The following is a 13,143-nucleotide window of genomic DNA, read 5'->3' on the forward strand; positions in this document are numbered from 1 at the left end:
GGAGACTCAGACTGCCTGGGTGCTGCCTGGAGGAACCACAGTCAGTAAAATCACACTGATAGATCATGCAATATAAGGTTTCACTTTGGAATATGTTGATGCAGAGGCTGGGAGAATTTAGACTACCAATCTAGAGGGAATTTCAACTAAATTTACATGCTCACGCTTTGTTTGCAAGCTTACTGAGAGATGAAACTTTATTGGGGAAATTTAGTCGTTGCAGCAGCAAAAGTAATAGGATTCAGCAAGGAAAAGGACAATAGAAGCACACAAATAGATTATTAAAAAAAATGCAATAAAACAGCATGCAAAAAAGTAGAAATATTAAAACAATAAAAGCTAAGCAAAAAAGTTCAACAGAGTGGGAAGCATGGGAAACAGTATGGATTACTAACATTTATAGATTAATTTACAGTTTTTACTTACAGATGTTCCTAACAGTATTGATTGCTTACTTAAATATGGATTGTTTAATATGAAGTTTGTGCAGTATAAATAAGTAAAAGTAAACATATTTGTATATAGGAATATAAGCATGTATAAGCATATATGTTTTAATATGTGTGTGTATAAACAGCATATAAAATGTAAAAATATCAATATGCACACAGTATGAAATAGTGGAAACATTCAGAAAATATCATTGTTATATGCAGAATATAAATATAACAATGTGTGAAAATTGAACAAGCCAAATACATAATGTGCAAAGCCCTCCATCTTTGCACAACACAAACTATGAGGAGAGTTAAAAACCTGTTACACAAGCAGACTTTCATTTGGATTCTGTTCAGCTGTATTTGTTTCCTCTGACTTGGCAGACTTTAATCAGACTGAATTTGTCTCAGACTCCGGCTAATCTCAGTCTGGAAAACAGCTACTACACAAATCTTTCAACAGATCGGACTGGTACGTTTTTTATTTTTTTTATATTCTTCCACAGTGACTGACCCCTTTCCCCATAATCTGTTCATGTTCCTTTATCAGCAAGGATTACTGTTGATTTCAGTGCTGTAGAGCAATAAGAACATGCAACCTGGGACATGTATGTATATTATGTGTAATGCACACACATATACACACACTTTTTTCTCATGTTAGACAGTGAAAGTTTGATCAAGCTCATTAAATCTCTGGAATATTAACAAATCAATACATATATATTTTATAGATGGCTCTTTTTAACAGATATCATCCAGATCTAAGACACTTAACTTTTTTTTTTGCAGCTTAAGGTAATCACAGTGTAACTATAACTGAAGATCTTTGTTCCAGAAATTTTGCATCTGCTGCCACAGAAACTTGTTAGCATGTAAATAAAGTTTAGTATGGAATATTTCATTATCTCTAAATGTAAAACCTTCACTTAGTGTTCAAAATAGTGATATTATAGAGGATGTAATCATCCGTATTTTTGAAAATATGGAGCAATGAACAACAGGTGACATTGCTACAAGAAAGAAACATTTAATTTGTATTATATTCCCAACCTGTGGTCCAATATGGCCGACGTTACAGCCAACACTACCAGTCTGCAGTGTTTCAGAGCCAAAGGAAATCCTGTGAGAACCTCAAGCCTCCAAAACCTGCTCCATGTCTGCTCAGTAAACCTGTTTCTACCATCCAGTCCAGTGGGTTTTCAATCAAGATATCATTATTTCAGATTTTCTGGAACATACAGCCGGGCTCAAAAGTCCTCTCTTTTCTCTTTTCTGCCACTCTCTCAGATTCATACGAAGTTTTCCATTTTAAAGGGGAACCTTTGTTGGCCTGCCCCCTGCTCCTACGTTCAATTAATCTCAATTTGGTTGATCCAAAACAAGAACATTGTGCTAAAAACACAATAATCTGCCTTAATACTTATTTCCCCACTTTTTTGAAAGACCCTGAACTGTGGTTACAGCACTGAATTGGGAAATTAAGACTTTTGGGGAACTTAACTGTACTATCTACTACTGTGTTGAACAGGGAAAATACCGCTAATAGGATCATTTACCCTGCTAAACATTATAATAACAAAGTCTGAGTATGGTGGATCATCATCTTACATAATGACGTGTGTATATGTGTCTCATTACATGCAAAAACCTGAACAAATCTGTACACTTCTTTAAATACATATAGCATCCTTTTCTTAAATACCCATCTCTAACAGCCAATAAGAAAACCTCATTGATTATAGGCAAGTAATATGATTTTCCACTTCCACAAAAATTAATAACCCAATAAGTTTCCTCGACATTCTAAAAATGGTGAATGAGTTACATATACAAGAAAAACAGCTGCTTCCTTGAGATGGATTTAACATTTAATTAAAGTAGAAAATAAATACAAAACGATCTTGAAATGTAATTGTCTGCTTAAAGTTGCCATACAGAAGTAAAAGGCGTAGAAAATGAATCATACATTGAACAAACCGTCACTGTATGTACAGCTATTTCAGATATGTGGAGATATAATTTAACAGTACATAGAAAACAATCTGATTCAGCTCTACTCTCCTTTTTCAATGTAATTCTACTCACAACCAACCACATCTATGAGAACATACAAGTTCTTCATCTTAACTCTTTGTACTTATGAACAAAAAAGGTAAAACTCGTCTCGGATCAACATTCACACTCTTAATTATTCGTGAATGCATAAAAGACAGATGCCATATAGAGAACTTTTCCTATGTAGAGCCGATCAGATCTGTCATTTTTTCCTCCGATGGTGATTCTTCATCTCCTCCAGTTCTCTCTCCATCAGGTGAGACTCTGCTGTCGTCTCTGTCAACTGGACAAAAAAAAACAAAAACAGATTGAACATCAGTTATTCGTATCTTTGGTACGACACTGAATTACATTTTACATTTACATTTTAAGGTTTGACCAACGGGTTTTTGAAGGCCGATAGCAATACGAATATATTAAAATCAAAGATAGAGGATATTTTCTGACAATAATCATTATCTTTGAATTTGACCATTTCCGTGCCAACAATTCAATGTTCCCACCAGATTTTTAACCTTTGCAGAGTGGAAAAGTCTCTGAAACAGCATTCAGACCATCAGGTGATGCTAAAACTCTCTAAAAATTAAAACCCAGACTGATTAAAATAGTTTAGGTTGGTTAGGAGTTCTTTAAAGGCAGAGAGACCAACCACACCTATTAAATGGTAGATGAAACTCTGGGATACATTAGTTAATTATGAATTAAAAGAATACAGAAAATGTGTAAAGAATAACATTTCATTGCAGGTTTTATAGGCTGTTTAAATGGAGCTGTGTTCAGAGGAACCGCCATCATATCAGAGGTGAACAATATGACCGGCTGATATTCAATTTTTAATAAAAGGCCAATATCAGCCTGATGTAACAGCAAACCAAAACACTGGTCTAATTGCATTCTATTTAACTAAATAGTATCCATACTTACCTATTTTTATCTTTTTTTTATGTCACTTTACTGGACAAATTCTGTCTTTTATGTGTATTTTTGATTTTGTTTGAAAATTGTTTTAATACATTTATTTTATGTAAAGCACTTTGTGTTGCATTCTATGTATGAATGATGGCATTCAAAAACATGGTGAATATTAGCATTGCTTTTTTTTTTTTATTGCAGATTGGCTGCCATATTCCTCAGCTTCAGGCTAGACGCTGTTTCAAACGGACAGCTCATCCAGATGAGTGACAAGTGACAGGACTAACAATACACTTCTCTGCCTCAAGGCAAAAAGCTGCATATTGTAGCTTTACGTTTGCTGAAATACATCCCATAAATATATATAAAAGCTGCTAAGGTCTCACCATGTCCAACAGAATTTCAATTTTCAGTTTGAGAAGGTTGTTCTCCTCCTCCAGCTGCATGTTTCTCTTCTTCAGCCGCTGTACTTCCTTTCCAGACACGCTCCCACCGGAGTCTGGTGCAACAAGCAGAGGGAGAAACAGACAGAAAGCTGTGAGCTGTTGTTGGTCATTCCAGAGCAGGAAACTGGTGAAGTGCTGTGCATTTACACTGTGGAAGGAGCCGTTGCGTTGGTCTGTATTCAGGCTTGTGAAAGTCTTTACCTGCTATCCACTGTCCCTCTTCAAACTTCAAGCTCTGGCCTCCAATGTTCATCACCGGAGCTCCATACTCCAGGCCCAGCTCGACTTCCCTTGTCGAACGATCCAACTAAAGCCATGAAGAAAAGACGAGAAGGTAAAAATATATCAATCTACATACAATATACGCAGAACTTACAGTATTAGGGACGTCTTCCTCATATTGAGTTGCAGCCCCTTTTGCACAATCCACATCTCAGTTGTCTCAAAGTAACTCGTCTGGTTCTCTTTATCTACATCTCCTCCTTTGTGATTGGTATAGATTTAATAAGGGAAACCAATATGGGATCATGGCTTTTACCTGGATTGACTTCATCAGTGGACTTCATGAACAGAGTGAGGGTCCCTAATATTTTGTAATTTGTAAATTAGTAAATCAGGTCTAGGAAGTCTTTGATCCACCCTCTCACCATTAAACATCAGGGACAGGGTGGTGCAAGAAGTTTTAAACATCCATTCTTCCATAATAAATATTGCTGTAACTAGCACAGACCTTGATGGATAGTGTTACAGACCTGCAGGCCCCCTCCACTCACCGTGTGAAGGTTGGACAGAGACGCAGACTTGCGAGGAGGGGTCTTCTTCGGACTGAACGTGTTTCCAACAAACAGCGGCATCTTCAGTGATCTTTTAAATTCCTGAATAAGAGAGGGCACGTCAACGGTAGCGTTAGTTAGCTAGGTTGACTCAGTTGGCTAATTCGTGAAAAAGGCAGTTTGTAACTAGGTTAGTAAACTTGTTTAACGTTTGCTCACGTTAACGTTGACTGCAAGGCTGGTTATTAGCAAGCTAATGCTAGTTAGCTAACTCTAGCTAGCTGTAAGTACTAACCATACCTGACATTTAATTGAAATTGACGACTGTCTCACTGGTGGGTTAGTAGTTGCTGTGTCACTGAAATATATAACGCTATATATTTACCTCCATACAGACTATTTGCTAAAACTATTACTGTGGTGGCTGTGCGGTTTCTCTTTTCTTTACAAGGAATACCATGCTTGTTACTGCGCAAGTGCGAAATTCCCATTCTTCTAAAACAGGCAGCTTCCAGAATATGGCACGGCTTCAGATAAATGAGTTGAGAGGGGAACTTCGATGATTAGCGTTTATATGAAAACAAAATATGAAGTCAGCACGTAGGTGCTCTATTTAGAGTGACGTATGTGAAGTTTAGCACTGAAACCTGCCCTACTTTAAAATAAATCCCCCTACTGAGGAGAAACAGTGGGACCATCCATGAGACGTCGACACATCACCATGGTGATCGCGTTACATGTCCGTTGCTGTTTTGTTTACAGAATACACCGCCATCAGTGCTTTGTTTTTACATGTTAGACCTCGTTAGACACATTATTAAAGTGATATTAGTAATATTATGTATCTCCAAACCAGACGCGGATAGTTGAGATTACAACATGAACTCGTATTTAGGTTTTCACTGCCTCTATGTTTTGTTATTAAAACGACTTGGCTCCGCCCCGTATCGCAGCAGCCCCAGTGGCCTAATGGATAAGGCACTGGCCTCCTAAGCCAGGGATTGTGGGTTCGAGTCCCATCTGGGGTGAAAGCTTTTGACTTTTTGATTATTAATATCACAGCAACATTGGGGAAAATATTTTTGTTCTTTGTGTGGAAAAACGCACGTCATTTAACAGCGAAACAAACTATCCATCGCAGAACAACAGATCATCAGTGCTGGACCAGCCAAATGGAAATCGTTTGCCATCATTGTCGCTCTCGGTAAAAGTTATTAATTGAAATTCATGAAACGTAGAAATGTGTAAGAAATGTGTAACTAACATGGAGAAGCGGAGCATCAGGCTGTGCGTCATGCTGAGCGCTTTGGCTGCATCCGTGCAAACTTACCGTGAGTATCTGCTCCTCTGCCTTCAGCCTGTCAGTATTGGTGTATAAACTGAATAAATATGTTGCATCTACGTACGTTAGAATGGAATTAAACCCACTGATGAAATAGGAAATGTATTTAAATATGGGCATCGACGGGAATAGCATCCTACGCCTACTGCAATTACGCAGCACAAGCTTTGATTGACAGGCCGCTGTGGCACATCCAGCTTTATTGATCATTTTAAAACCGATATTTCATTCAAAAAAGCTCTCACACAAGTACTATTCAAATTTCTATTCATTCAATTTCAATTTTTATTTTTTATATACTACTTAAACTAATCATATATCACTTTCGTTGCATACTACTGGAACTACTACTCAAAAAGATACCTATTCCACAATTTATATTTTTTAATTTTTATTTTTAAATTGATTTTTAATAATTTTCCAAGTCGAATTTCTTGTATGTGCAAACTTACATGGCCGATAAATCTGATTCTGACTCAAATAGTAAATTGTATTAAAACTGAATGCCTAAGCAGCTATACTGATATCACCTGCATGTTGTAGACTATAATGCCTAATATCATCATATACATTATTTTTTCTGACTAATCAAACAATTAAAATAAAAGAAACTGCATTTCTTCTTCCAACCTCCTCTATTGGTGTCATGATGTCACCTTACATAATGTGTGTTATCCAACCTCAACCCTGTCACCCGGTCCATCCTCCTGCACTGGTAGCGCTCCAAGAGGCCACAGTGTCCTGGGACGCTGCCCAGAAGACTGTGATCCTGCAGGAGGGGGTGATGGACCGGGAGGGGGGGGCCTACGGCTACTTCAACGACACCCTTCTCCTGTCCGGATGGGGGGTGCTGGAGGTCCGGGCGGGGTACGGGGCAAACACGCAGGAAGACGAGACCACCTACTTCCTGGCTGGCTACCTGGAGGGCTACCTCACTGCTGGGTGAGCGGTCCAGCCCGGGTCAAAGGTCACATGGTGGACAGAGACCTGGGAGGGACAAGAGGTTTTGGTGAAACTTGGAGGGTTGAGTCATGTTGCTGGTGTGTTCCGGCTAGGGACACAGCACCAACAGGACAAAATACACGACTGAGGACAAAACACATTTATCATTGACTCTAGTGCTGAAACAATTATTTGATTAATCGATTAGTCAGTTGACAGTAAATTAATCAATTCTAAATATTTGCAAAACTTTGCTGGTAGCAGCTTCACAAATGCTAACAATTGCTGCTTTCCTCCATTTCATATCATTAAATCTTTATAAAATGAATACATTGGGAGGGTTTTAAGCAATTTTAAGAATCACTTTGGGTCGTTATTTTTTACATTTTATAGCCTAAATGATTAATCAAAAATGTTTACTGCTTGCTGTTTGTATCTTTGTGTTTGTATCTTAAGTAAGTGTTTGGAAAATTGGAAAATTCTGAACAGACTTGTTCTCTCTCCTCCAGACAGATGTTCAGTCATTACTCCAACATGTTCCCCCAGCTGATAAAGGACGAGAAGGTTCTGAATCCCTTGAAAAAGTTTTTGAGGTATAAACTTATTCCATGTTGTCCTTAAGAGACATCTTATCCTCTCTCACTCACTCACCCTTGTCTGTACAACTTCATGGTTTTTCATTAGGGTTAGACTGATATATCAGGCCGATACTGGGCTTTTATTATATCAGACGTCAGCCAGTCATGTTGTCTTCTTCTGATATGAAAAGAGTTGAATTTAGAGATATTGAATATTGGCACAAAATATCTGCCTTCATAAACCCATATTGATCAAACCCTAGTCTATAATAAATCACAAAAAGACATTTACACATGCTGTAGCTCATGACAAAGTGGTCCTAATTTTTGATTTTATTGTATTCTGGTTTTAAACTTTTTGCATTATGCTTTGGATGCATATTGTGTTTTAGTGGGACCCCAGGAGAAATAGCTGACACCCTTTTGCACAGCTAATGGGGATCCTTATCAATAAATAATAATCAATAAACATACAAATGGATTGTTGTAAAGCTGAATTTAGTTGTGTGAAGAGAGCTGGATGCATCTAAAATCCTGCTCACCTGAGAAGATGAGATATGGGAAAGATGGAAGGTTTATTTATGTATTTATGTTATTTATCTTATTATTCCTGTTATTATTGCTGAGAGAAAATACAGATTTGTCAAAACTAAAAAAAAAAAACTGCTCACCTGTGTGTCTGATCCACAGCAAACAGGACTACTGGGCCCGGGAGCAGGTGAGGCTGAAGAGACACAGCGACCCCTTGTGGCGACACCTGGGACTGATCCTGGCTCAGCTGGACGGACTCCAGGCCGGAGCCGCACACTGGGCCAAGAGCAGACACAGAGAGGTGTGTGTGTGTGTGTGTGTGTGTGTGTGTTAGAGAGTTGTCACAGTATCATTTCATTCAGCTCTCCACCCCCACCCCCCCTACCCCCCAGCCCCTGTCAGTGTTTGCGGTCCAGGTTCTGAATGGCGTGGGGGACCTGCTGGACCTCGTCCCGGCCCTGACGCCGCGCTCCAACTCCTCCACGGGGCCCGCCGCTTTCAGGACGCTGGGAATGGGCCACTGCACCGCGCTCATAAAGGTTAGGCCGAGCTCATTTGGCCCGGGTTGTGAATGAGCGCTTGGGAAACCTTTTTGTAGGCGTAATTGGTTTTATTGTCACTCCTTGTGCTGCTTTCTGCTCCTCTGAATTGTGTCAAACGGGTGTCAGGGCCTCCACCTCCACCACTTCTGTACCAAGTGGAGAACTGTTTGTTTATTTATATAGTCCTTTATCACATGCATGTCTCAAAGGACTGTACAGAGAATGAGCCGCAACTAGATCTAACTAATTAGCATAGCCATAGAACAGGAAAAGCACAAGACACACAAAAGCAGATTTTAGCAAGACATAACAGCCTGTCTATTCTGCACAGCCTAATTACACACTCACACTTTATTTTTTCCCAGCAGCTACAATGGAGTCTGACAGCAGAAAATGTTTCATGGATCTAAAACATCAGTGGTAAACGTCAGGTTTTTGGTGTCAGTCCCTCAGAATCAAAGAGCGAGGGCTTCTTTCTAGAGCCGCCATTTTGCACCGAGAGACGTTCAACAATCATACAGGGAGAAATCCATCGTTGAAGTGGAAGAGAGACCAATTTCTCCAACCCACAGGAGCAGGAGTGAGACCAGAATGCAATGCAGCAGAGAGACAGGTTGCATCTTGAGTTAGGGGCATGGCTGATAGACACACCCCAATGTTCACAAATACGTTTGTTTGGCAGCTACATGACTTTACACCCACCTTTGATTGAAAGCAACAAGTTCCTGCCCGTTCTCTGGGGGTTGTGGAAAGGCATTCTGGGAAATGTAGGAAATCACTAACTGAAGTAGTAAGATGAGGCAGGTTGAGGGAAAGTGGGTTAACCAAAAAAAGTAAATTACAACAGTTTAGTCACAAAATAACTCCTGGAATGCATTGGACATCACTAATTTATGAGGTCTAATCTAAATTTGGGTGGATTTTTCCAGCAGTTTGGATCTACGAGGGAATCAAATACCCTGCTCCACCACACACACACACACACACACACACACACACACACACACACACACACACACACACACACCTAAACCCACCCTCTCTCTCCTCTTCATCTCTCAGGTGCTCCCGGGCTTTGAGAACCTGCTGTTTGCCCATTCCAGCTGGTACACCTTCGCCGCCACCATGCGTATCTACAAACACTGGGACTTCAGGCTGTCTGACACACACACCGCCACGGGCAAGATGTCGTTCAGCAGCTACCCAGGTACACACACACACACACACATACACACACACACACACACACAAAACCAGGGGTAGTAACACACATGAGTAAAAAAGTACTTTTTTTTAAGGAACGAGTACTTTTAGTTCCTTTTGTTAAACTGTACTTCTGCTCTTTACTCGAGTATATTTTTGAGCCAGTAATCTACTTTTTACTTCACTACATTTGCCATTTATACCTTCGTTACAACTAGTCTGCTCTTAATGCGGGGGTTGAGTGTAGGGGGGGGGGGGGGTGCACGAGGAGCTCCTCTACTGCAGAGGCCAAGTTGCCAGTATGCCTGGAAGAAAAATAAGCAGCACCTGTCTTTTGACCACGATGTGATGATGACAGAGCAAAACCCAGAACAAGAGGCAGCTTCCAACAAATGGGTATCCCCAAATGAAAAATATGAATGGAGAGAAGTTTTCATTCTCTAGTTGATTGACTGAGGTCTTGGTACAGGGAGTAACACTACAGAACAGAAAATCTGAGTTTTAATTAATTGTATTGTATTCGGTATCTACTGCATTTTGGGGCTGTATTAGGTTTGGTTACTTTGATAATGTCTGTAAATACTAGAGTTAAACAGACTTATATTCTGTTTTATAAAGGGCTAAGAAAGTTTTATCAGCAAGTGCTGTTTTTTCATTATTTTGCACTGGCCCGCACACCCTAAAAAATATTAAAATGGAAAGTAACTTGTACTTTGAGTAATTTATTAACCGGGTACTTTTTTACTTTTACTTGAGTAGGTTTCTCAAATGGTAATTTTCACTTTTACTTGAGTCATTTTTTATGAGAGTAATTGTACTTTTACTTCAGTATAGATTTTCAGTACTCTACCCACCACTGCACAAAACACATCCAAGCATCCTTAGGTGGCTGAGCTGGGTGGGCCGGTAAAAAGAGGATTTACAGTATATAGATGAAAGAAAAACAGCTAAAATACAGCTTGAACTGAATTTACATCAGCACAGAGTGTGTGAACATAAAGCACATGTTTCTCAGCCTTGAACTGAGCTGAGGTGAACACACACACGTGCTTAATCCACTCCGTTTCTGTTTCATCTTAGGGAAACATAAACACTGAGATCCAGGATTTAATTTAACCCAAATAATCCCTGCCTGAAAAGCATCTTCAGTGAATAGTCTCGAGTGAAAGTAATTCGGTGACTGGTAAACATCCGGTAAAAGAAGTGTTTCCGCACACCCAAACAGTGATGAAATGTATCACGGCCCGGCAACAATACCGCATTCCCTCTCTGTCAAGTTGGAGGAAAGCGGAGATATTTTTGCGGGAAAAGATTTTGCCGAGTGGTTCGAGCCATAAAAAAATCCTCTTACAGGCCCCCGTCGCTATCAGAACACAAGTGGTTTTAGAGCGCTATTTATAGAGCCGGACAGGCCAAGGGTGTCACTTGGCTATATTAAAATGAAGAGGCAGAATACACACACACTGCTGCGTGTGGAGGGGGAGCCGCCTGCTGCCTCCTGTCCTGTCTGACCTCTGGCTGACAGGAGCCATGTGCAGCGAGGATCTCTGGTCAGTTATGAGAAGAACAAGGAAAGCTGCAGCAATACACTGAGAAATACTAGCAGTAGTAATAGTAGCAGTAATAGCAGTACAGTAGTAGCAATGGTAGTAGTAGTAGTACAAGTATTCTTCTTCTTCTTCTTCTTCTTCTTCTTCTTCTTCTTCTTCTTCCTCTTCTTCTTCTTCAGTAGTAGCAGTAGTAGCATTAGTAATAGTACTATTACTACTACTACTACTACTATTAATACTACTAAATATCTAAATAGTTATGCAAAGTTGTAGGTAAAATAAGGAATATCTCATCTCAAATCTCGACTCACTTCCCTGCTCCTTCTGCCCATTCCCTCTTATACCTTCCTCCTGAAATACCCCCCTCTTCCTCCTCTTTCTCTTCCTCCTCTTCCCCCCTCCCCCTCTTTCTCCTCCCCCCCCCCCCCCCCCCCCCCCCCGCCTCTCCCCTCCTCCTCCAGGCTTCCTGATGTCTCTGGATGACTTCTACCTGCTGGGCAGTGGCCTGCTGATGACTCAGACCACCAACAGTGTGTTCAGCTCCTCTCTGTTCTCGCGGCTCGGCCCTCACAGCCTGCTGGCCTGGCAGAGAGTCCGGCTGGCCAACAGCCTGGCTCGCAGCGGAGAGGCCTGGGCCCAGGTCTTCTCCAAATACAACTCAGGTGAGATCAGGTCCAGAGTCGAGTCCGAGTCGGTTCCAACACCAGGTCCAAAGAGGGTCGAGACTGAGACCGGAGAAAATCCAGTCGTCAGGAAACAGTGTACATGTAAAAAAAAATATTAAAGGGATAGTTCACCCAAAAAATGTTATTCGGTCATTGGCTACTCATCCTCATGCCAGTACAAAATGGGATGAGTGTTCACCAGGCTCACTGCCGGAGAGGCTTTCTTCCAAACTGCAATAAAAGGAGTCCAGTCCTTTAGGCTTCAAGAAGGGGAAATGTCCACAAATGTTCTCCATGCTGCCGCAGCATAGTCCAAGTCTTATGACGTCATGCGATCGCTCTGTGAGTGGAAAAAAAATGAATTTTATTAATTATTTAATGCAAATTGAGTCTTCCTCCATTGTATTGAGCTTCCGTGTTCCCAAACACAAAGGTTTGTGTGTGCGACGGTACGCGACTTCCATGGCTGCATGATCTTGCGAAGTTCGGGCTTCTCCGGCAGCGAGCCTGGAGAACTCCTGGTGACACTCATTCGATTTTGTACTGGCATGAGGATGAGTAGATAATGACCGAATTTAAATTTTAAAGCGAATTTAGGTAAGGAATGATCTCATCTCAAATCTCTACTCACTTTTCCCTCCTCCTGCTGCCCATTCCCTCTTACACCTTCATCCTGAAATATCACCATCTTCCTCCCCCCCTCCTGTCTCCTCCTCCTCCTCCTCTTCTTCCTCCTCCTCCTCCCCCTTCCCTCCCTCCTCCTCTTTCTCCTCCTCCTCCTCCTCTTTCTCCTCCTCCTCCTTTCTCCTCCTCTTCCTCTTCCTCGTCCTCCTCCTCCTCCCCCTCCTTAAAACTAACGCTTTAAGGAGTTTCTTAAAGATGAACAGTGATATCATATAGATCTATCTCTAGCTCTGTCCTAAACCATTCAACATCCAACTAATCAATGCATAGAGGTTTTAGGACCATCATATACTATTTCCCATAAAGGAAAATTCTTACACTGTTAGATATCATCAATCTGTGATGTTCAATGCGTTATTTAGCGATAAAGTGTTGTAATTTACTTTTTTGGTGAGCCCACTTTAATAAATAATGATACTTTATTTATATAGCACTTTTCTTAACAAAGTTACAAAGTGCTTAACAAAAAGAATTAAAAAA

General features: G+C 40.6%; 2 protein-coding genes and 1 non-coding gene across 6 annotated transcripts; 2 read left to right on the forward strand and 1 right to left on the reverse strand.

The window, feature by feature from the left end:
- Nucleotides 1-2,317: 2,317 nt before the first annotated feature.
- On the reverse strand, nucleotides 2,318-5,100 carry cby1 (chibby 1, beta catenin antagonist). Of its 4 annotated transcripts, none has more exons than XM_071544048.1 (5): nucleotides 5,012-5,100; nucleotides 4,627-4,728; nucleotides 4,055-4,160; nucleotides 3,794-3,906; nucleotides 2,318-2,778 (listed from the first exon to the last, which is right to left on the reverse strand). In XM_071544048.1, exons 1-5 carry the CDS (start codon nucleotides 5,015-5,017, stop codon nucleotides 2,698-2,700), a joined length of 408 nt encoding a protein of 135 aa, XP_071400149.1. In that variant the 5' UTR covers nucleotides 5,018-5,100; the 3' UTR covers nucleotides 2,318-2,697. The 4 variants fall into 4 exon arrangements, with proteins under 4 accessions (XP_071400149.1, XP_071400148.1, XP_071400151.1 ...); XM_071544047.1 differs by having other exon boundaries at nucleotides 4,606-4,728; XM_071544050.1 differs by having other exon boundaries at nucleotides 4,927-5,078.
- Nucleotides 5,101-5,581: 481 nt separating this feature from the next.
- On the forward strand, nucleotides 5,582-5,654 carry trnar-ccu (transfer RNA arginine (anticodon CCU)). Its single transcript has one exon. It is a non-coding gene; the product is annotated as a tRNA-Arg (tRNA).
- Nucleotides 5,655-5,890: 236 nt separating this feature from the next.
- On the forward strand, nucleotides 5,891-11,976 carry plbd1b (phospholipase B domain containing 1b; the record flags this gene model as incomplete). The annotated part of the gene is made up of 7 exons (XM_071544045.1): nucleotides 5,891-5,957; nucleotides 6,688-6,910; nucleotides 7,420-7,503; nucleotides 8,179-8,320; nucleotides 8,412-8,558; nucleotides 9,624-9,768; nucleotides 11,776-11,976. Coding segments are annotated over exons 1-7 (1,009 nt in total), but the record flags the coding sequence as incomplete, so codon positions are not given.
- Between the last annotated feature and the right edge of the window lie 1,167 nt (nucleotides 11,977-13,143).

The sequence above is a fragment of the Centroberyx affinis genome, unplaced genomic scaffold, assembly GCF_046629955.1.
Source record: "Centroberyx affinis isolate AG114_WGS23_722 - 3 ecotype Tasmania unplaced genomic scaffold, CSIRO-AGI_Caff_v1 ptg004439l_1, whole genome shotgun sequence".
Taxonomy (NCBI): domain Eukaryota; kingdom Metazoa; phylum Chordata; class Actinopteri; order Beryciformes; family Berycidae; genus Centroberyx; species Centroberyx affinis.